We start from the raw sequence: 24,278 nt of genomic DNA, 5'->3' as shown, positions 1-24,278 counted from the left end.
TAAGGAAATCATCTGCAAACACTTGGAAGGTGGTAAGGTGATAGGGAACAGCCAGCATGGATTTGTAAAGAACAAATCATGTCAAACCAATCTGATAGCTTTCTTTGATAGGATAACGAGCCTTGTGGATAAGGGTGAAGCGGTGGATGTGGTATACCTAGACTTTAGTAAGGCATTTGATACGGTCTCGCATGATATTCTCATCGATAAACTAGGCAAATACAATTTAGATGGGGCTACTATAAGGTGGGTGCATAACTGGCTGGATAACCGTACTCAGAGAGTTGTTATTAATGGTTCCCAATCCTGCTGGAAAGGCGTAATGAGTGGGGTACCGCAGGGGTCTGTTTTGGGACCGGCTCTGTTCAATATCTTCATCAACGACTTAGATATTGGCATAGAAAGTACGCTTATTAAGTTTGCGGATGATACCAAACTGGGAGGGATTGCAACTACTTTGGAGGACCGGGTCATAATTCAAAATGATCTGGACAAATTGGAGAAATGGTCTGAGTTAAACAGGATGAAGTTTAACAAAGACAAATGCAAAGTGCTCCACTTAGGAAGGAAAAATCAATTTCACACATACAGAATGGGAAAAGACTGTCTAGGAAGGAGTACGGCACAAAGGGATCTAGGGGTTATAGTGGACCACAAGCTAAATATGAGTCAACAGTGTGATGCTGTTGCAAAAAAGCAAACACGATTCTGGGATGTATTAACAGGTGTGTTGTGAGCAAGACACGAGAAGTCATTCTTCCGCTCTACTCTGCTCTGGTTAGGCCTCAGCTGGAGTATTGTGTCCAGTTCTGGGCGCCGCATTTTAAAAAAGATGTGGAGAAATTGGAAAGGGTCCAAAGAAGAGCAACAAGAATGATTAAAGGTCTTGAGAACATGACCTATGAAGGAAGGCTGAAAGAATTGGGTTTGTTTAGTTTGGAAAAGAGAAGACTGAGAGGGGACATGATAGCAGTTTTCAGGTATCTAAAAGGGTGTCATAAGGAGGAGGGAGAGAACTTGTTCACCTTAGCCTCTAAGGATAGAACCAGAAACAATGGGTTTAAACTGCAGCAAGGGAGGTCTAGGTTGGACATTAGGAAAAAGTTCCTAACTGTCAGGGTGGTTAAACACTGGAACAAATTGCCTAGGGAGGTTGTGGAATCTCCGTCTCTGGAGATATTTAAGAGTAGGTTAGATAAATGTCTATCAGGGATGGTCTAGACAGTATTTGGTCCTGCCATGTGGGCAGGGGACTGGACTCGATGACCTCTCGAGGTCCCTTCCAGTCCTATAATCTATGAATCTATGAATCTATGAATAATCAGCAGCCTCCAGAAATTCATCCCAGGTTTATGCTGCACCCCATATATGCTGGGAAAGGACATAGGGAGCTTAGAGAGTGCTGTATGGCTATCATTGGGATGCCAATATAATTAATATATAAAACTTATACATGTGTGCTTTGCTATGAAGTCTCATGGGTATGAGTTAAGAAACTCCCAGCAACCTGTGACAAAACAGACATTTTAAACACCATGTGCATGTAGTCTGGCCATAGTCTGCTATTATCTCAAGTCTGACTCCCTGGCTATTATCATCTCTAGGTTGTTAACGTTGGTGTATTGCAGTATTACATAGCGAGATGACTTGGGGATCTGTGGGTCTCAGGCATAGATACACACAACCGTGGATTGTTGCGGTTGTTAATTTGGAAGTCCTAAATTCACAGGAATCATGTCTTTCTTTCCCAGCACCGCCACCCAAATTCCTTGGAATCTACATCTTGCTTCCCAAGAACGAGTGACAGACATCTTTCTTGGTGTATGCTGTGTTCTGTATCTTAGTGTGAATAAAAAATAAACTGCAGTGCATTTGTATTGATGCCTTGTCTGCATATTTTAATTTCTAAAGTCATCCAGGGACATAGAGTAATCAAGTGATCAGTGAAAATAGCCATATTATGGTAAAGCGAGCTGCATCTTTCCTGCATCATCCACATTAAGGTAGGCTAGGCTGCACTAACCTGTTACGTTCTTGGTTGGAAGCAATGAGCACTGATTCCATGTACAAAATAACTTAGACAATTTTTTCACTTCAAGGTCTCAGAAACAAAGGCAAGGTTTTCATCTCGAGGCCAAAAGACCAAAAATATCAAGACACTTGATCACGGCCTTGTATAGACCAAGAAACTACCTACACTTGATCTTAGCTCATAGAGAGAGTACAACAGTAATGACTGCTGTTGATAAAGGTTATACACCTCTACCCTGATATAATGCTGTCCTCGGGAGCCAAAAAATCTTACTGCGTTATAGGTGAAACCGCATTATATCAAACTTGCTTTGATCTGCTGGAGCGCAGCCCTGCCCCCCTGGAGCGCTGCTTTACCACATTATATCTGAATTTGTGTTATATCGGGTCGCGTTATATCGCGGTAGAGGTGTATCACTAACTACCTAATGGAGAATTAGGCCATATGTGCTGGAAAAACTACAGCATGGATTTAGAGATTCAGATAGGTTATAGGCAAAAAGAAAGCAACACCAGGGACTAGCTTTAAAGGCCAATTCTGTGCTGACAAGTATGTGTCAAGACATGAAAGGCAAATGCAGAATTGGCCCAATCCTGAGTGTTATTGATTGCTTGCAACTCCCATTGAAATGAACGGGCCTCAATACCTCTCAGAATTGGGCCCTTAGGAAATAGACTTTGCTCTAGCTGCTGAATTGAACTCTGTGTGAAATGCTTGGTGAAGTAGAAATGGCAGGGCCATCACCACTGGTGATATGGTTTTCCAATAAAACAGCTTTTAAATCGAAACTCTAAAGACTTGTCTTCATGGCAAGTTAGCTCAAGGTATAGACTCAAGTGGTCTCCTTAATTCAAGTCCCACCCATACACAAAACTGCCTCACTTGAGTGCTTTGGTGCTTTTAACCAGAGTTAACTGGAAGAGGCTAAAACTTGAGTGAGGACAAGATATCAGCTATTAGCATGACCAATCAGTAATGTAGGCCCATGCTAGCTTAATTTAGGTGCTATTAGCCCTCCAATGCCTTTTCACAATGCCTCCTCAGCTGAATATTCTTGCCATCTAGTTCTTCTTTGGTTCAGGGACAGACATCAATTCCCATTTCACATGTGCTAGTTTGGCATTCAATCCCCACATTTATGTGTGGTATCTAGTGCTAACAAATGCAGTTCTCCAGCTCCGGTACAGAATTTCTTCTGACTGGAATGGCAAGCCAGAGAACACCTTCCTAGTGTGTTGCTATCTGGCTGGAGGCAGACATGAAGGTTTTTGTAGCTCAAGAGGAGTAAGTTGAGTTAACTGTGCAGTGGAGCCATACCCTCAAAGAAAATGACTGCATTGCTGGTGAAAGATGCCAGATGGACAACACTGGAAAATAAAGTCATCAGTTTCTCCTTAGAGCAGGTACAGCACAGAGGCAGGATTCCTTACCCCACCCTGGCCCTACTAACAGGGCAATTTATTAAGTGATCCATCCCCTGTCATTCAATCCCCATATCAGGCAGTCAGAGGCTCCCGGCTCCCCCTTCTCTACTCAAACCACTCAGACCACTTTGTTTCTCTCAAATGTGCTGGATCCCTAGCCATGCAAATAGGGAATACATTTTTCACTGAGTTTTGAGATAGGGGAGTCAGGCAATGAGTCAACAGCTCAAAAGCTGCACTAAATTTGCACAAAATGAAGGATTGCAGATGCCCTCTTCAATACAGGGATTCAACCCATGGCAACTAAGGCTGTGATGTGATGTAAGTACCTGATAGTCTATCATGATGTGAAAGGTGTGAGATGGGTACTACAGTGGCAGCCACAACACAGAACTTAGCCCGTTAGGATGTTTCAACTAACCACGTCTCAGCAACTGCTTTTTCTAAGTTAAAAGAATATGGTTAATTCATGGTAAAAGTCTAAGATCATTTTTATAAGCAAGAGACATTTACTGGTTAAAGAAAAAAAAACATTCCATACATGCAGTTATTCAGCAGCAAACTAGTAACAAGGAATGATTTAAGATAAAAGCACTCAAAGCTTCTTGGTTAAACCAATGCATCACCTACCACTAGCTGCACTCAGAACCCCAACACACTTAAAAACCTACTATACAAGCTGTAGTAAACACACAAAATTAAACCCTGATTTTATAACAACCATATCAGTCTCGCAGGAGACTATCAAAAATCGCCAATACCAACTATATTTCAAGTTATCATAGCAGGGTATTGGGCAAAGTTTTCAAATAGCAATAACCACACCTCAGATTAACCTCATTAGTTATGATACTACTACTACACAAAGCTTTTTTAAAAAAAAAAAAAAAAAAAAAAAAAAATGACCAATCTTACAAGCCACTAAAATTTGATCACTCTTTCAGGTTAAAGGGAGTTTTCACCAGCACTCAAAATACCCTGAAAACTTTCTTCCATCAGGTCAATGTAAACTTACCTCTGTTATAATTAAGCAATAAGATATTTACATAGACTCTGATTTTCCTTAACTTTATTACCAATTTAAAGACAAGAAAAGATACTGAAGCATTCTGGGATATTTTATGCTAATTAACTAATTGTATCAGGGGGTAGCCGTGTTAGTCTGAATCTGTAAAAAGCAACAGAGGGTCCTGTGGCACCTTTAAGACTAACAGATGTATTGGAGCATAAGCTTTCCTGGGTGAATGCCCACTTCGTCAGACGCATGTGAGAGATTATGCCATACGCTATCAAAGAAACTAATTGTATTGACCCTATAAAATGCCAAGGAAAAAAGCTTAGACTACTGTATTAGAAAAAGACCCCAATGTAAATTATCAAATTAATGTCAAACTGGATCATTTACAGTTTGATCGATCATACAATGAGGAGTCCAGTGGCACCTTAAAGACTAACACATTTATTTAGGCACAATCTTTTGTAGGTAACAAAAAAAAAACACTTCTTCAGATGCATGGAGTGAAAATTACAGATACAGGCATAAATATATATTGGCACATGAGGAGAAGGGAGTTACCTTACAAGTGGAGAACAAATGTTGAAGGCCAATTTAGTCAGGATGGATGTAGTCCACTCCCAATAATTGATGAGGTGTCAATACCAAGAGAGGGAAATCTGAAATGGTTGTGGGTGAGGACAAGTCACAAAGCTCAGTCACCGGGTGTGCCATGGCTACATCAGAGATACTGTTTCTGACAGCTTGTAGTCCATCCTTGTGTGGAATATTGGTGTAAAGAGCTTCTACATCCATGGTGACCAGGATGGTGTTTTCAGGAAGAACACCAAGGCATTGTAGTTTCCTCAGGAAGTCAGTGGTGTCTCAAAGATCACTAGGAGTATTGGTAGCGTAGGGTCTGAGGAGAGAGTCCAAACAGCCAGACAATCCTGCTGTAAGAGTGCTAATGCCTGAGATGATGGGGTATCCAGGGTTTCCAAGTTTATGGATCTTGGGTAGCAGATAGAATACCCCTGCTCGGGGCTCTAGGGGTGTGTCTGTGTAGATTTGTTCCTGAGCTTTGTGACTTTATCCTCACGCACAACCATTTCAGATTTGAGGACACCTATACCTTCAAGTCAGTGGCAATGCTATGGGTACCTGCATGACCCCCCAGTATGCCAACATTTTTATGGCTGACTTAGAACATTTCCTCAGGTCTCATCCCCTAGCGCCCCCCTAGGCTGTCTCACTACAAAAGCAATATTCACTCTCTTGGTATTGACACCTCCTCATCAATAATTGGGAGTGGACTTACATCCACTGTACTGGGCTAGCTTGATTATCACTTCAAAAAAAATTTTTCTCTTACTTAATTGGCCTCTCAGAGTTGGTAAGACAACTCCCACCTGTTCATGCTCTCTGTATGTGTATATATATCCTCAATCTATGTTCCATTCTATATGCATCCGAAGAAGTGGGCAGTAGCCCACGAAAGCTTATGCTCTAATACATTTGTTAGTCTCTAAGGTGCCACAAGTACTCCTGTTCTTTTTCCTGAATAAACTGACCTTCAGCATATGCTAGTCTTTAAAGTGCCACTGGACTCCATGTTATTTCATATATAATGCCTTTACTTTTATTTATTTTTTTTTTGCTTTCTTAACTTTAATTTTCAGGCCACATTCCCCTTTCAATGGGGGGGGAGGGGAAGAGGAAATACAAAATGAGATTTATTTAAAATGGTTAGAGTTGTTCTCAGTTTATTAAAATACTGTATTAACAGGAATAGACAGTGTCAAAAAATAAAGAGAATAAAAGCATCAATATTTTCCCCACGTAGATGCAACAAACTTATACACCTGATAAATTACAAAATTTCATACAAACAGTAGAGACAAAAAAGACAATAAAAACGAATTAGGAAAGCCATTCAATAAGAATAATACACACAAAAACAGAAAAAAAAAAGCATAAATAGAAACTATACTTAACCAATCTAAGAATATAAAACGATTTACATAAAACAAATATAAAAATCAACCACAGGAACAAGCAAAACATCATTTCAATCTATTGTTAAACATTTATATTCAGTCTCCGTAGAGACTGTCAAAAATTGCCAATGCCGACTATATTTCAAGTCGTCATGGCGGGGTATTGGGAAAAGTTTTCAATTAGCAATAATCGCGCCTCGGATTAACCTCATTGGCTACGATACTGCCACTGCGCAAAGCTAACGATAACTCCGTCGGCGCCGCAGCCCCTCGACGGGCCATAATCTGACAGGTTAGGGGTAAGGCCAGGATAAGGTGGCGGCGAGCCGGGTACGAGCCGCCCTGAGGAACACTGCCTCAGGCACCCAGCAGTGCCAGCCAAATCCAGCAGGGTTGAGGGGTTCAGCGCCTTCATGCCAGTCAAAACCACCAGATCGCCGCAGAGATCTCTGGGAGTCTTTATGCAAATTAGACATTTGCGTCACCAAGCTGGAGCCGGCCTCAGGCGGATTCCGCCGCTGTACTCTCGCTTCAGAGGAGGGGGAAGGCGGGAAACGAGTGAGGGAGGCCCCGGAGAATGGGGCGGGGGAAATGGAGGCGGCCGGGAAATGGGAGCCGCCGCTTCCTGGCTTGTCAGCCCGCGGGACAGCGGAGCGGGGGCAAGGGCGGCGCGCCTGTGCGAGCCTCGCTTCCGTCCGAGAGCGGGAGAGAAGCCGCTGCGGGGCGTCCCTCGATCCGTTACCCGGGGCGGGGGACAAGCCGCTGAGAGCCCGCGGACCCCCATTCGTTACCCGGGGCGGGGGACAGGCGGCTGAGGGCCCCTATCCCTTCCCCGAGGCCCCTCAGCCCTTCGGGGCGGGGAGCATCACAAGCTGTTGCTGTAACACACGAATCCCCGCGGCGCGGCGGAACACCCGAGTACTCGGAGTAAAACCCTCCGCTCCGCGGCGAGTGTGTGTGTTCCTACCGGGCTCACCGGCCCGAAGACCTTCCTGCCCGGCGCCACACTGCCCTGGGAAGCCATCCCGTAACCCCGCTCGCTACAGGGCTCCTTGTGAGCCCGGTGTACCTGCGAAAGGGACTAAAAAGCGACATTTATTGGCTAAACAAACAACACAATCCCTCCCCGCGTGTCTACTCACTGGTACCAGGTCATGATTTACCCCAAGGGGAACAGTAGAAAAGGCTCAAAACACGCAGCTTGTCGGTGAAAATAACATCACCCCCCCCTTGGCGACACGCAAAACCCAAATATACTTAAAAACGTACCATACAGACAATAATTAAACTCTGATTTTATAACCACCATATCAGTCTCACATGAGACTGTCAAAAATTGCCAATGCCGACTATATTTCAAGTCGTCATGGCGGGGTATTGGGAAAAGTTTTCAACTAGCAATAATCGCGCCTCGGATTAACCTCATTGGCTACGATACTGCCACTGCGCAAAGCTAAAGCAAACTTCAGCAATTTTACAAGCCACTAAAATCTGATCACTCTTCAAGTTAAAGGGAGTTTTCGCTAGCCCTCAATATGCCCTGGAAACTTTCCTTCACCAAGTGAATGTAAACCTACCTCTGTTATAATTAAGGAATAAGATATTTACACAGCCTCTGACTGTCACTAATTTTATTACCAAATTAAAGACAAGAAGAGATACTGAAGCATTGTGGGACATTTTATGCTAATTAGCTAATTGTATTGACCCTATAAAATGCCAAGGTGGAACAAAAGCTGAGACTTAGAAAAAGACCACAATGTCAATTATCAAATTAACATCACACTGGAATGTTTACAGTTTGATTTATTTCATACATCTTTCATTAGAAAAAGCACCAGAAAAGGAAAAAGAAGCACCTCAGAAACACAGACTAAACCAGTGGTTCTCAATTTTGAAGAAAATTGTTGATGCCCATGATCCAAAGGAGCTGAGGATGAGGGGTTTGGGGTGTGGTCTGGGTCTCAGGGCTGGGGCAAGGGGGTGGGATGTGTGGGGCAGGGCAGGATTTTTGCCTGGAGGTGCAGACTTGGGGGTGTGGCTGGGGATTTGGGGTTCAGGAAGGGGTTCTGGGGGGCTCAGAGCTGGGGCAGGGTGTTGGGGTTCAGGAGGGGGTCAGAAGCAGAGATCAGAGGGGAACACTGAGCACAGAATCCTTGACAAAGTCCACTGCTCCTCAAAGCTGTCTAGGGAGCCAGCGGATGCCGCCCAGAGAAACTCTGCCTGGATGCGTGAAACAAGGAAGGAACGGAAATAGGCCTCACAGTCACAGAACACCCCCTCGTCCAGCATTGTCCTCCTGGTGTTGTAGATGGCCACTTTGGCCAGTGCCAGGAAGAGGTTGATGAGGAGGTCTCGCGACTGTGTGGCGACATGGAAATGGTGTGCGAATATGAAAAGGTGTGGGGAAAAGTGCAGCCATAACCTCAACAGGAGGTTCGAGAGGAGATAGAATAGGGGCTGCAACCTGGCACATTCTAGATAGGCATGCGCCAGCTTCTCCCTCATGCCGCAAAAGGGGTAGGGGTTGGGGATGGGGGTGAATCGTGCTAGGTACAGGCCCGTGCTCACCGCTCCGTGAAGGAGCCACCAACCCATATCCCTGGGAGGGAGTGGGACCAGGGTGAAATAGAGACTGGCACACGGGGGTTCCTCACCCTCTATAGGTGGTAGAAACTCCCATCACTTGGTATTGGAGCAGGACATGAGGGTGAGGAAGTGAAACGTGTGGAGCACAAGCACGTAAAGTTGTTCCTTGGTGGGCTTGGAAACAAACTGTCTGCAGGGCGCAAAGCTGGCTCAGATTATGGAGGGGAGAGAACCAGGGAGGCTCATGGGACAGGGGCTAGATGAAAAGATCCGGAGGGCTTGGGGTGAGGGGTGGGTGGGGAGCACCTCTCGCAGGACCTGCTCAAGGAAAACCCAAGAGGTGGGCGGTAAGGCTGCCCCCACCACCTGGAGTATGTGCAGGGGAGGTCTGAAGGGTGGAGAGCCCCATGTGCCGACCGAGTGCTCAGGGACATTACTACGGAGTTGTAGCTCTGCTCCATTGCTATGAAACACTAATCCCCGTGACAGAAGACCTGAGGACCCAGAGAAATATCCTCCACTCCACAGCGAGTATCTGTTAATACTAAGGGTCACCCAGCCTGGAGACATTCATACCCAGAGTTCACCACCCCCACCACAATGCCCTGTGGGTAGTGCACTGGGAAGCTATACCTTAACCCCACTCACTACAGGGCTCCTTATGAGAGGGGCCAAAGCCTGAATTATCAAGAGACATTTACTGGTTAAATAAACAGAACATTCCCAACACGCAGTTATTCAGCAGTACTCACTAGTAACAAGCAAAGACTTCCCCCAATAGGAATGGTAGGGGAAAAAAAGAAAAAACATCTGTTATATAAAACAAACAGTAATATCATCCACAGCTAGGTCCACTCAAAACTGATATACACTTAGAAGGCTATGAATATTTTTTCACTTCAAGGTCCCAGAAGCAAAGACAAGGTTTTCATCTCGAGGGCAAAAGACCAAAGACATCAAGACACTTGATCACGGCCTTGGATAGACCAAGAGACTACCTTTATTCATCAATAATTAATACCTAAATTAAACTCTGATTTTATAACAACCATATCAGTCTTACAGGAGACTATCAAAAATTGCCAACGCCAACTATATTTCAAATCAACACAGCAGAATACTGGGAAAAGTTTTCAACTAACAATAATCACACCTCAGATTAACCTCATTAGCTATGATACTGCCACTGCACAAGGCTAAAGAAAATGCCCCAATCTTACATGCTACTAAAATCTGATCACTCTTGCAAGTTAAAGGGAGTTTTCATAGAACTCAAAATGCCCTGAAAACTTTCCTCCATCAGGTCAATGTAAACCTACCTCTGTTATAATTAAGCAATAAGATATTTACACAGACTTTGACTTTTCCTAATTTTATTACCAATTTAAAGACAAGAAGAGATACTGAAACATTCTGGGATAGCTTATGTTAATTAGCTAATTGTATTGACCCTATAAAATACCGAGGCAAGGAAAAAAGCTGAGACTACTAGAAGAAGACCCCAATGTAAATTATCGTATTAACGTCATACTGGATCATGTACAATTTGACCTATCTCATAGAACTTTCATTCTTTCATTAGAAAGAGCACTAGAAAAGGAAAACAAGCTCCTCAGGAACACAGACTAAACCACCACAGCTTTAAGACAAGACCAATGTTTATTCCTGCTCCAATATATCAGAAATACCCCATAGAAACCCAGTAAGAAATTCAGAAAGCCCAGAGGAAAAGAAAGAAAAGAAAGAAAGAACCTAGCCTCCCAGAAAACCTTCTTCACCTTATCTGTTTTTCACTCAGGCAAAAAGTCAGCTGCCACAGAGACTACCAAAAATTGCCAACAACAGCTATATTTCAAGCTATCAAGGCAGGGCTTTCGGAAAAGTTATGCCTCAATTGAACCTCACAGACTATAATACTGTGTGACGTTCCCCCCTGGTGTTGTCTGGACCAGTGATCTGCTAGGCCATGCCAATCCTTGACTCTGTGAGCCAACCTTACCCTGCTCTGCGTTAGAACCCCTACTCCTGGGCTGTTCACGCACAGCCTCTGAAATGTAAGCTGCTTTCAGCTACTTGCAAGCGAATGACACTAGCCAATATCTCCAGTCCTAGAAACAACCCTAGGAACCTCCATCTTGCAGTGTCCAGTTATGCCCACTGGACACTGCAACCTTATATAAGTTTGTCAATTTAACAAATAAATTGATATGTACCAGGCTTGTTTTCCCAAGCGGAGTCTCTGACACACTGCAAACCAAATGGACTGCTTCAGGTAGAATCAGGCTCTCCCCTTTGATCAGTGATTCAGTCGCTTGGTGGTGGTGGTATCTGTAGATGGAGGTGGGAGAGAGAGCATGGCAAAATGTCTCTCCCTTTTATCATGTCCTTTCTTCCCTACTGACTTTGCCCCCCCTTCAGAGTTAGGTGAGTATTACCTGATTGCAGTCCCAAACTGCCTAAAGGAAGGGGGTGATTCCCTCAAGGGTTTATGTTCCTGTGGGGTTGGGCTGGGCTTGTCCCATCAATGCCCTGACGAGGTGTGAACTGCCTCTCTGTTCTTGGAGAGTTTTTGCATGGGTTTGCTTTAAGCCTTGAGGATACATTTTCAGCCTCATAACTATGTACATGAAATTATAATCTATACTCTTACTATAACATTACTGTAACAATTACTATAACATCACTGTAACAACCATGCTCAGTGCATCATGAGCCTTCCAAAGACACCCAACATGACAAATTTTGCATTGGATACCACAAAATCATTTTATAAAGATGAACATGGGGGTGTAGGGTGTCCCCTCCGAGGTACAGAGCATCACATACTGCCACTGTCTCTTCTACCACACAGCACTTTTGCTCAACCCTCGGTTGACATGCTAAACCTCATGGGAGCGCCCTGTAAACCCCACGAAAGCTTATGCCCAAATAAATCTGTTAGTCTTTAAGGTGCCACCAGACTCCTTGTTGTTTTTGTAGATACAGACTAACACGGCTACCCCCTGATACTTAGTATCAGGTAATGATTTATTCAATAGGAACAGTAGAAAAAAATAAGAGAAGAAAACCTACCAGTTAAAACACTGAACAATAGCATCACTCACAGCTAGGTATGCTCAAAACTCACATACACTTAAAAGGCTATTAATAGATTCATCAAGAATGAACACCCACAATTAAAATCTGATTTTACAACAACCATATCAGTCTCACAGGAGACTATCAAAAATTGCCAATGCCAACTATATTTCAAAAACAACAAAGAGTCTGGTGGCACCTTAAAGACTAACAGATTTATTTGGGCATAAGCTTTCGTGAGTAAAAACCTCACTTCTTCGGATGCATAGAGTGAAAGCTACAGATGCAGGCATTATATACAGACACATGGAGAGCAGGGAGTTACTTCACAAGTGGCGAACCAGTGTTGACAAGGCCAATTCAATCAGGGTGGATGTAGTCCACTCCCAATAATAGATGAGGAGGTGTCAATTCCAGGAGAGGAAAAGCTGCTTCTGTAGTGAGCCAGCCACTCCCAATCCCTATTCAAGCCCAGATTAATGGTGTTGAATTTGCAAATGAATTTTAGTTCTGCTGTTTCTCTTTGAAGTCTGTTTCTGAAGTTTTTTTGTTCAATGACAGTGACTTTTAAATCTGTGATAGAATGACCAGGAAGATTGAAGTGTTCACTTACTGGCTTGTGTATGTTGCCATTCCTGATGTCCGATTTGTGTCCATTTATTCTTTTGCGGAGGGACTGTCCGGTTTGGCCAATGTACATGGCAGAGGGGTAATTTTATTACCAATTTAAAGAGAAGAAGAGATACTGAAGCATTCTGGGATATTTTATGCTAATTAGCTAATTGTATTGACCCTATAAAATGCAGAGGTGAGGAAAAAAATAGATTACTGTATTAGAAAAGACCCCAATGTAAATTTATCGTATTAACATCATACTGGATCATTTACAGTTTGATCTATCTCATACAATTTTTCACTCTTTCATTAGAAAATATTTTTCTCATTCAGGTTACAGCCTATTTGTTATTGGGAGAAATTTTAATTTAGACTCCAAGGAAGTCTGGGAGATATCACTCTTAAATGAAAAATACTTGAAAGTTGCTTCATTAACTGCTTAAAACACACACATAGCTCGGTTCAGATTCTCAATTGATTAACCAAAAAAAAAAAAAAAAAAAAAATTGAAAACTTTATTAGCAATAGCAAAATATCTGGCTCAACTGGAAGTGATCATTTAATAAATTTTCCCCATATTAATATTCTTGGTTACTCTTTCCACCTAGTAAACATCAATAACCAGCAAGTGTGCTAGAGCAATTTTTATAGTAGGGGTTCTGAAAGTCATTGAACAACACCGTAAACCCTGTATATAACAGAAACCACCTCAAGCACCTCTATTTTCAGAACCTATGACAACAAGGATTACATTCTCCTTTCCAGGAAAAATTCAAATAATGGGAAGCTACGGCCTCCCTTTTAAAACAAAAATACAAATGATTTCCACTCCCTCTCTCACAAAATATATCATTAACTCCCATCTCCTACACTCCCACTTCTCAAACCAGGAAACTTAGGCCTGGTCTACACTGCGGGGGCAGGGCGAGCGAAGTCAGTCTAAGTTACGCAACTTCAGCTATGAAAATAGCGTAGCTGAAGTGGACGTACTTAGAGCTACTTATCGCAGTGTCTTCACTGAAGTAGCTTGACTGCTGCCGCTCCCCCATCGACTCCGACTACGCTTCTCGCTCCAGTGGAGTATTGAAGTCCACGGGAGAGCACTTGGCAGTCGATTTATTGCGTCTTCACTAGACAAGATAAATCAACCCCCGCTGGATTGACCACTCTGGAGGTAAGTGTAGATATGCCCATAGAGTTAACGCCCACTCCCACCTTCATAGAAATAGTGAGATGAGAACAAGGAAAATTCCGCTGAATATCAACTCGTTCCAATCCCCCCATCGCAGCCTATTCACGGAAACGAATATATACCAAGGTATCAAATCTCTTTAAGAACAAAGAGTTGGGAAGACATTAACAGACATCTATTAGGGTATCATTAACCCAGGATTGACTCAGCTAGCAAACAAATTATTAAAACATCACTGGAGAAATTACAAGGTGAGTCATGTGAAGCCCTATTAAATATTTAATAAACCACCAATTAGAACAGAAAAAAAGCTTAGTTACCCAGACTAACATCTTCACATATTAATAAACATTCTAATGCAAATCTTCAGACACTTTCTTACAATTCCATCTTCAGAGTCATGCACTTTAAAAGAAAATACATTGCTTCAGTTCTAGAACTACCACTAAACTGCACCCACTCTCTAAAAAAGACCTTCCAAAATTACTAGTACAAACTCTATTTCAAATCAATATAGGAAAGGTTTCCAAATAACAATAATCACACCTTCCCCTAACCTCTCAGGCTATAGCACCACTACACAAAAATAACCTTTTAAGTATTTTAACTTTACCACACTCAGAAAGTGGATAGAGTGAGTTTCTAACATAGCCAGAGAAGGAAGGAAAAACTTGCTTATATTCAGGTAGAATGATGTACTGAAACATTTATAGAGACTTTTAAATTTTCTAAACTTTATAACAAAAGATCCTGGGATCTTATGCTAATTGGCTCAAGAAACTGCAAAAAGCCATAAGAAATGCTCTCTAGACCTATTAGCAAATAACCAATTGTATCCAACAACCTCTGTAAATGTGTAACATTAAATTTGCTACAATGCAGCTGTTTGATCTTTCTCATACACTTTATTTTTTCATTGTTAATCTTCTATTGGGGAATAGCCCCATTTAGATGCAAACAATATGGTTTGTTATTGTACCAACTTCAACATTAAAAACTTGTGGAAGCAGAAGAAAACAGTAATTGCTGGCTACACATTTGTTCACATTTGTTTCATATGCACCATCTGCAACAAGTATATCACACAACACAGACATATAACACAGCGAGTGAGTCCTCCAGGATCTGCTTAAAACTGCCTGGGTAGGGAATTTCTATATTTCATGTTAAGAAGCTGCATTTTGATATTAATATTACTATAATAAAAGCAACAATATTACTTATTATTGTTATGTAACATATAAATGGACTTTAATTTTTAAAGTTTAGTGATCACTTGGGCAAATTCTATTTCCAAGCCACCCCTTTCAAAAGATTACATTTTAATAGAATTTTATTAATTAATCTTGATAATGTTAATTGGAAACAAGAAATAATTTTATTTATTATCTGAAATGTTTATAACTCTTAATTTGGAAGTGATTTATAGGTTAATTTCCCAGGCATTATACACAAATGTAATGCACTGGATGAAAAATAGGAGATTGATATGGGAGCCTCATATTTAGGTGCCCAAAGATACATTTAGGGCTAGATCCACAAAGGGACTTAGGCTTCTGACTTCTACTTTAAGCAACCTAAGTAAAATATTTAGATCCTCTGCCCTCATCCTCAGCTGCTGACAAATCCCATAAGCATCTAAAGTCCCAAGGTGCCTCAGTTTCTACAGATAAAACCATCCTAAATTATCTACTAATGTGTGTTCAATGAGCCACCTAAATCCAGACACCAGGAGTAGCACCAAGTCTAAACCCTAAACCTAATGGGGTGCATCCCTGACCATCTCAGCTAATAGCCATTGATGGACCTCTCCTCCAGGTATTTATCTAATTCTTTTTTGAACTCAGTTAACTTTTGGTCTTCACAACTACAGTCACCAGAGCTTCTGGTTTAGCTGTGTGGCCTGACTCACCTCCCATTCCTCTGTCTCGCTCGCACTGGAAAGAAGGGAAAATTTTGTTATGAAGGTGATGTTTAAACAAAAAAAAGTGAACAGTACAGAGTTTAAGCATAGAAGTTTCTGGTTATCAGGGAATAACGTACAGATTATCAAGGGGTGCGAAGTTTGGTTTAAGATCAAATGGCATAAGGAATACATAATCTGTAATATCCCCGATTGGAGGAAAAGGTTAATGGGTCAAAGCGCAGACATTGAGATATGAGGGTATGTTGTTCATATAATGGCTATGTTCAGGTGTAGAGTATAATGAGTGGATACGATGATGAGGATGGACTGACCCTCATTTCGTGAGATTTAACATTCAGTGAGTTTATGGTTCCAGTTCATATGGTCCAATGGACAAAGTCTCTCGGTCCCTTTCTAGTAGTTGATGCACGATGTCGCTCCAGCTCACGCCTTCCGGTACTGTCGGTGGCCAGTGATGTGTTCGGTGTAGATGTCCCTGGACCATTGGATGGTGTCTGAGACCATGAGGCGCCGCATGAGCCGTGCATAGCGTCGACCGATCCCGCAGGTCCGCAGCACATGCTCGTTGCAGGGGTTGATGTCAGGTCGTAGCTGGCTGTCGGTACCAGGGATGGTGCAGTTCACGGTGACCTCCCCCAGGCATGGTGCAATGGCTTTCACCAGGCGGTTCTGGATGGTATTGTGATGCAGCTGCCAGGCTCTGGAGTGGGTCTTGCAGCTGCACAGGACGTGGGACGGGGTCTCGTTGGAGTAGCCGCACTTCCTGCAACGCTTGTCTCAGTTTCCATGGTGGATGGCTCTGTTGAGCGGGATGCAGTTGAGCCGGGCATGGTGGATGAACCGCCAGTCAGCGAAACAGGTGAAGCTGCCCCCGGCGAGGAAGTGGTTGCTGGCGCCCACTTGCTGTTCAACTCGAAGGGTTTACCCTGGTCTGGTTTATGCTTCAGGGTTTCCACATACAGCAAGTGGACAGCGGCCTTCAGGGTCCTCTCCAGCCCTGGTGCTCAGGGTAATGATGGTGTTGTTTGGGACCTGATCTGCAGCACCAGGACTCCCAGCTCCTGGCGCTCCTCACACCACACCCAGTGGCAGCCGACTTACTTCCCCAGGTGTTGCATGGCGTTGTGAGCACGGGACCACAGTGAAGCAATGTCGCGCCCGTCCCATCTGAATTTGCCATCCAGAGAGCTGCTCAGGAAGGTGGCAATGTCTTCGTTGGAGGGGGCTCTGCCGATCCACTTCTTTATCACGTCACACAGGGTATTTGCTGTGATGTTCCTTACCATGGCGTCGGGACACGTCAGCAGGCGGAAGGCGTGGGTGATCACCACAACATTGCACAGGTCTCCCATGTGGGGGATGTTGGCGCTGCCATGCCTGTAGGCAATGAAGACCAGATCGTTACTAGCTCCCTGGGGAAGAAACAGCCACTTCTTCACCAGCTACCAAACAATCTAGTCTGCCTTCTTGAGGGGCACCTTATATGGTTGCCCTTTCACCTTTAGGGTCCAGTCATGCTTTTTGAAGCAAGTGAGCACAGGACTCACATTAAGAATTCAGGGAGTCTGTACTTCCCAGCTCTGGAGAACAAGCCCCCCCAAACCACCAGAAAAGGAAAATAGCAGAGCTCCTCAGGAGCACAGATTAAACCACCACAGCTTTAAGACAAGATCAGTATTTATTCCTGCTCCAATATATCAGAAATACCCCATAGAAGCCTGGTGAAAAATTCAGGAATCCCAGAGAAAAGAAAAGAAAACTAAGGAAGAACCTAGCCTCCCAGAGAACCTTCCTCACCTTATCTGTTTTTCACTCAGGCAAAAAGTCAGCCTCTACAGAGACTGCCAAAAATTGCCAACAGCAGCAATATTTCAAGCTATCAAGGCAGGGCATTAGGAAAAGTTTTCAATTAGCAATAATCACACCACAGTTGACCCTCACAGACTAACTTAGAGAATTTTTTCACTTCAAGGTCTCAGAAACAAAGGCAAGGTTTTCATCTCGAGGCCAAAAGACCAAAAACATCAAGACACTTGATCACAGCCTTGGATAGACCAAGAGACTACCTACACTTGACCAGAGCTCGAAACTTACACAAATTACACAAAGCTAAAGGTAGAGACCATGTGACCCTTGTTTACTCAACAGCTACCTGTTTTACAGCATGGGGTGAACTAACTGTCTGCCTAGCTCACTCTGGATGAAGCTGCCAGCAGCTATTCCACCATGAGCCTCTCTTGTTGCAGGACCTAATCCTGCAGAAAAACCCCACAAGTCTGCCTCATGTCAGCCTTTTTCCCCAGTCTGGTCGCAGGGCATCATGGGCCTTATTATGCTAATTAGCCAATCCCCCTCTTTGCATTCCTAGCCTCTTGTCCCCTTCCTGTCTCCCAAAAGTTCCACATGTGTGGCAGCCTCTCCCAGGACTCAGGTGTCCTCAGGAGGACATTTTACCCATTTCTCCTCCCCTGTCCATATCATCAGCACCACAGCAACTGTCCTGTTCTCTTACAGGACCAATGCCAAGAAACACCCCATTAGACTCTTCCAGACAGCTTGGAGAAGAAGAAGGGAGCCCAAAGCTCCTTGTGGCCTCAGTAAGGCCGGTGACCACATGTGGAGAGGCTGAGAAGAGAGGCCACGGTACACCAGAGGGGAGCAGAACTTACATGTACCTCAGGCCTCCAGGAGCAGCTTGCCTATCATGGGAGGAGGGGGAAAAAACACATGGCACTTTTGCTCAACCCTGGTTTGACACTCTACACCTTGGGGGAGTGCCCCTGTAAACCCCATATTCATCATTTATATATAATTATATTTAATATAAAGCATGCCATGTAAGGTATTGTGGGAAAGGCTATGATCTGCTGAAAGCCATTGTTCTATCTAAATATATATATAATTAGTGCAGTGGTTCTCAAACTGTGGGTTGGGACCCCAAAGTGGGTCGTGAACCCATTTTAATGGGGTCGCCAAGGCTGGTGTTAGGTTTTGCTGGGGCCAAAGCCAAAGCTCAAGCCCTATAGCCTGGGGCCAAAGTCAAAGCCTAAGGGCTTCAGCCGTGGGTGGCAGGGCGCAGGTTATAGGCCCCCAGTTGGGGCTGAAGCCTTTGGGCTTTGGCTTTGCTCCCCTGCCCAGGGTAGCAGGGCTCAGGCTTTGACTTTGGTTGGTTCCCCCCTCCTGAGGTCGTGTAGTAATTTTTGTTGTCAGAAGGGGGTCGCGGTGCAATGAAGGTTGAGAACCCCTGCTTTAGGGCATATGAAGTTATGAGGTTGTGTAGTATGGTTTTCACTAAAATATGTCATGAGTTGGGGAATTGCTCAGATATTAGATCCCCAGAGACAAGGACAAGGGAGGTAACCAATGCCACGGTGGGTGTTGAACAACCATCAACAGCCATTGCCCAGCAAGGGAGCTACAATGCAAGGACTCACATGCACAAGGCCACCCCAGGGGAGTTGTTCAACCTTGCTGGTGACTCAGCAATCTCCACCAGACATGCCTGGACTTCTGTTCTCCAAGCACATGGACTGAGGATATAAAATAGGGGACAAAGGCCACTTGGTTTGTCCTGTCTCTTCTTCCACCTATACTGAAGGCAATGTGAATGCTGGAGCTGAGGAGACTGGTCCCCAGGCTAACAGGGAGAGCCTGCATATGAAAGACTGTACCCAACCTGCAATATCCAGTGGGATGAGAAAAACTTAGTCCAGATATTGCCTAGTCTAATAAGGTTGAGAATTTAGACTGTGTGCTTATCTTTTATTTTCCTTTGGTAACGACTCTGATTTTTGCCTATCACCTATAATCAGTTAACATCTATCTTTTGTAATCAATACATGTATTTTAATGTTTATCCTTACCGGTGAGTTTGACTGAAGTGCTTGATAAATCTGCTTACGTTACAAAGGCTGGTGTAGATCTACTTTCCATTGACAAGGCGGAGAAGCAATTAATAAACTTGCATTGCTCAAGAAAGGGTCTTGAGCAGTGCAGGGTGGTATATTCCTGAGATACTAGGCTGGGGGCTGGGGGGATTTGGCTGGTGCCTTTCTCTGAGTATGCGCAGGGGGGTCTGAAGGGTGAAGAGCCCCATGCGCCGACCGAGTGCTAGGAGACATTAATACAGAGTTGTAGCTCTGCTCCATTGCTTTGAAACACTAATCCCCGCGGCAGAAGATCTGAGGACTTGAAGAAATATCTGTTAATACTCAGGGTCACCCAGCCTGGAGACATTCATACCCAGAGTTCACTGCCCCTGCCACAATGCCCAGTGGGTACTGCGCTTGGAAGCTATACCTTAATCGCACTCACTACAGGGCTCCTTATGAGAGGGGCCAAAGCCTGAATTATCAAGAGACATTTACTGATTAAATAAACAGAACATTCCCTACATGCAGTTATTCAGCAGCACTCACTAGTAACAGGCAATAATTTATTCCAATAGGAACAAAAAAAAAAAAAAAAAAGAGAAGAAAACCTATCAGTTAAAGCAATGAACAGTAGCATCACCCACACCTAGGTCCACTCAAAACTCATACACTTAAAATGATATGAATAGGTTCATCAAGAATGAACACCCACAATCAAAACCTGATTTTACAACAACCATATCAGTCTCATGTGAGACTGTCAAAAATTGCCAATGCCAACTATATTTCAAGTGTTCGTGGCAGGGTATTGGGAAAAGTTTTCAACTAGCAATAATCACACCTCAGATTAACCTCATTGGCTATGATACTGCCACTGCGCAATCTTACATGCCACTAATATCTGATCACTCTTTCAGGTTAACGGGAGTTTTCACTAGAACTCAAAATACTCTGAAACCTTTCCTCCATCAGGTCAATGTAAACCTACCTCTGTTATAATTAAGCAATAAGATCTTTACACAGACTTTGACTTTCCCTCATTTTATTACCAATTTAAAGACAAAAAGAGATACTGAAGCATTCTGGGATATTTTATGCTAATTAGCTAATTGTATTGACCCTGTAAAATGCTGAGGAAAAAAGCATAGACTACTGTATTAGACAAGGACCCCAATGTAAATTATCAAATTAACATCATACTGGATCATTTACAGTTTGATCTATCTCATACAACTTTCATTAGAAAGAGCACCAAACAAGGAAAACAATTGTCTCAGGTGTTGAGATGAGTTTCTGTCTGCATCCTGTAAAACTTGCCCATACCGGGTATAGCCCTGGCCTCTTCTTTTGTCATTCAGTGTTGCACGCATTCTAAAACAATATGCATTTCCTCACCTTTTGGGGGCGAAGCCAGACTTTGAGGCACCTGCTCCCCTACTAGGTGTAAACTTTGCTTGTGCCAATCAGAAACAAACACAAACAGGTTTTGGGCCCCGTCCCCTATGACACTTCTATGATGTCATAGTTGGTACTTTATGGGCCTGCCTGCCATGTGCAGGCAGGGAGAGGAGAAAGAAAAACGAATCCTGTGTATCCTGTGTACACCCATAACCGAGCCTGATCACCTCAAAGCCTCTCTCTCAGCTCACGTGTTTCAAACAGAGTGTCTACGTTTGCCGGTCATTATGCATTGGTTTGTATTTGTAAGTATCAGTTATTACTAAATGCTGCATCTTTGTTTATAAATATTGTTAGTAGATATTTTAGTCTTTGTGTGTTTTAAGTTTCATTAACTCTATTAGCTAATCAAACGCTGCTCCCTTACCCCTTTTAATTATCCCCAATAAAACTTTAAATTGATTAATTTTAGTTGTGTGTGTGTGTGTCTGCATGCAACACTGAATGACAAAAGAAGAGGCCAGGGCAATACCGGTATGGGCAAGTTTTACAGGATGCAGACAGGAACTCATCTCAACATCAGGAACACAGAATAAATCACGACAGCTTTAAGATAAGACCAATGTTTATTCCCACCCCAACAAACCAGAAACACCACAAAGAATCCTAGTAAGAAATGTAGAGAGCTCAGACAAAAGGAGATAAAACAAAGAAGGTACCCTCCCAAGGACCTTAATCTCACCTGTTTTTTTACTCAGGTAAGAAGTCAGCTTCTGCAAAGGCTGCCAAAAATTACCCAGTACAGCTGTAATTCAAGCTCTCAAGGTGGGATATTGGGAAAAGTTTTCAATTAGCAATAACCATGCCTCAGCTGAACCTCAGAGGCTACAATTAGAAATTTTATTAAGATGATGTTAAAAAAAGTGAACAGTGTTTGAGCATAGAAGTTTCTGGTTATCAGGGAATAACGTACAGATTATCGAGGGTGCAAAGTTTGGCTTAAGATCGGGTGGCATAAGGAATACATAATCTGCAATATCCCCGATTGGGGGTAAAAGATTGATGGGTCAAAGTACAGGCATTGAGCTATGAGGGTATGAAGTTCATAGAGTGGCTATGTTCAGGTGAGGAGTATAATGAGTGGATATGATGATGAGGATAGACTACCACTGTACAAAGCTGAAACTATAGACCATGTGACCCTTGCTCACTCGCTGGCCACCTGCTTTAGAGCATGGGCTGAACCACTTGCTTAGCTCACACTGGACGGCACAGCTATTCCACTGGGAGCCTCTCTTGCTGACAGAGCTAACGCCCTGAAAAAAGCCCACAAGGCTGCCCCATGTCAGTCTTTTTCCCCAGTCTGGTCACAGGGCATCATGGGCCTAATTATACTAATTAGCCTGTCACCCTCTTGGCAACCCCAGCCTCCTGTCCCCTTCCTGTCTCCCCAAAATTCCACATGTGCAGCAGCCTCTCCCAGAGCTCAGGCATCTTCAGGGGGAAGCTCATCCATTTCTCCTCCACTGCCAATACCATCAGCACCACAGCAACTGTCCTGCTCTCTTACAGGACCAATGCCAAGAAACACTCCCTTAGACTCTTCCAGACAACTTGGAGGACAGGAAGGCAGCCCAAAGCTCTTTGCAGCCTCAGTAAGGCCACTGACTACCTGGGGAGAGACTGAGAATAAGGGACAGCAGGCCGGAGGGGAGCACAACTGCCATACAACTGAGGCATCCAGGAACAGTTTCCCTAAGTGGGGGTGAGGGGATGGAGAACCACATGGCACTTTGGTTCAGTCCTGGCCACTCCTGGCTAGTCCCAGTGACTGCTACCACCATCTACTTGCTGTCAGATAAAGGGAATAGCTCATAAGAATGGTCATACTGGGTCAGAAGAATGTCCATCTTAACAGTGCTGGAACAATTTGTGTTGTGGGGGTGCTGAGAGCCATTGAACCAAACTGTAAACCCTGTATATGATGGAAACCACTTCAAGCCATGGGACGCAGCAGCACCCATAGTTCCAGCACCTCTGGTCCATCTAGCTCGGTAGCCTGTCTTCCCGCAGACGCCAGTGCCAGTTGCTTCAGAGGGAATGAACAGAACAGGGCAATTTACTGAGTGATGCATCCCCTGTCGTCCAATCCCAGCTTTTGGCAGTCAGAGGTTTAGGGACACCCGCAGCATGGGGTGCCTCCCTGATCATCTGGGCTAATAGCCATTGATGGACCTCTACTCCAAGAACTTAGCTAATGATTTTTTTAACCCAGTTTTTGGCCTTCACAACTCGGATAGCTGGGTGTGACAGTTTGGGTCACAGAGACCCCCTTGAGACTGCCACCTGATGTGCTGGGCCCGTTTTCCCTGCCAATTCAGGACTTCAGTACCCTGTCTTCTTGAGCCAGACATGCTAGACTGCTGCAAACATAGATCCAGGTCTGAACCACGTCCCCCAAAAGCTGCAGGCTTAACTGAAAACAGCTTAAGAAGTGCTCCTGTATCTAGCACCCAGATACCCAGTTCCCCCCCTTTGTGCTGTTCCACCCCCTTATATATCTTTTGCATAAGGCGGGAATCCTTTGTACCTCTCTGGGTTCCCCCCCTCCTTCTAAATGGAAAAGCAACAGGTTAAAGATGGATTCCAGTGCAGGTGACATGATCACCCACTTTCCAGCACACAGGTATACAGGAGGATTTACAAGTAAACAGAGCCATTTACAACCAATTGTTCTGTTTAATGGGATCCATCAAGATTCCAAGCCACCATTAATGGCCCACACTTTGCATAATTATAATAGGCCCTCAGAGTTATATTTCCTATTTCTAGTTTCAGATACAAGAATGATACCAAAAGAACAGGAGTACTTGTGTCACCTTAGAGACTAACAAATTTATTTGAGCATAAGCTTTCATGGGCTTTTTTCAGCCCACTTCATCAGATTCATAGAATGGAACATATAGTAAGACGATATATATACACATACAGAGAACATGAAAAGGTGGAAGTTGCCATACCAACTCTGAGAGCTAATTAATTAAGATGAGCTATTATCAGCAGGAGAAAAAAAACTTTTGTAGTGATAATCAAGATGGCCCATTTCAGACAGTTGACAAGAAGGTGTGAGGATACTTAACATGGGGAAATAGATTCAATT

At 43.7% G+C, this 24,278-nt stretch overlaps 1 protein-coding gene and 6 non-coding genes across 7 annotated transcripts in view; all 7 read right to left on the bottom strand.

Annotated features, from left to right (window-relative positions):
• PXN (paxillin) overlaps positions 1-17,200 on the bottom strand; it is a 65,108-nt gene extending 47,908 nt beyond the window's left edge. Inside the window, 3 exon segments of the mRNA XM_034791464.1 lie at positions 8,712-8,808; positions 16,350-16,548; positions 16,950-17,200. Coding sequence (XP_034647355.1) covers positions 8,712-8,808; positions 16,350-16,548; positions 16,950-17,200 — 547 coding nt within the window.
• On the bottom strand, positions 4,186-4,326 carry LOC117888363. The gene has a single exon (XR_004648313.1). It is a non-coding gene; the product is annotated as a U4 spliceosomal RNA (small nuclear RNA).
• Positions 6,548-6,688, bottom strand: LOC117888372. The gene has a single exon (XR_004648321.1). It is a non-coding gene; the product is annotated as a U4 spliceosomal RNA (small nuclear RNA).
• Positions 7,762-7,902, bottom strand: LOC117888373. The gene has a single exon (XR_004648322.1). It is a non-coding gene; the product is annotated as a U4 spliceosomal RNA (small nuclear RNA).
• Positions 10,094-10,234, bottom strand: LOC117888362. Its single transcript, XR_004648312.1, has one exon. It is a non-coding gene; the product is annotated as a U4 spliceosomal RNA (small nuclear RNA).
• A 3,265-nt stretch (positions 17,201-20,465) lies between the features above and the next one.
• LOC117888374 lies at positions 20,466-20,606 on the bottom strand. The gene has a single exon (XR_004648323.1). It is a non-coding gene; the product is annotated as a U4 spliceosomal RNA (small nuclear RNA).
• Positions 20,607-21,888: 1,282 nt separating this feature from the next.
• On the bottom strand, positions 21,889-22,028 carry LOC117888364. The gene has a single exon (XR_004648314.1). It is a non-coding gene; the product is annotated as a U4 spliceosomal RNA (small nuclear RNA).
• Positions 22,029-24,278: the final 2,250 nt, after the last annotated feature.

Source organism: Trachemys scripta, chromosome 15 (genome assembly GCF_013100865.1).
Source record: "Trachemys scripta elegans isolate TJP31775 chromosome 15, CAS_Tse_1.0, whole genome shotgun sequence".
NCBI classification, from domain to species: Eukaryota; Metazoa; Chordata; order Testudines; family Emydidae; genus Trachemys; species Trachemys scripta.
This window is presented reverse-complemented; position numbering and strand designations above follow the sequence as displayed.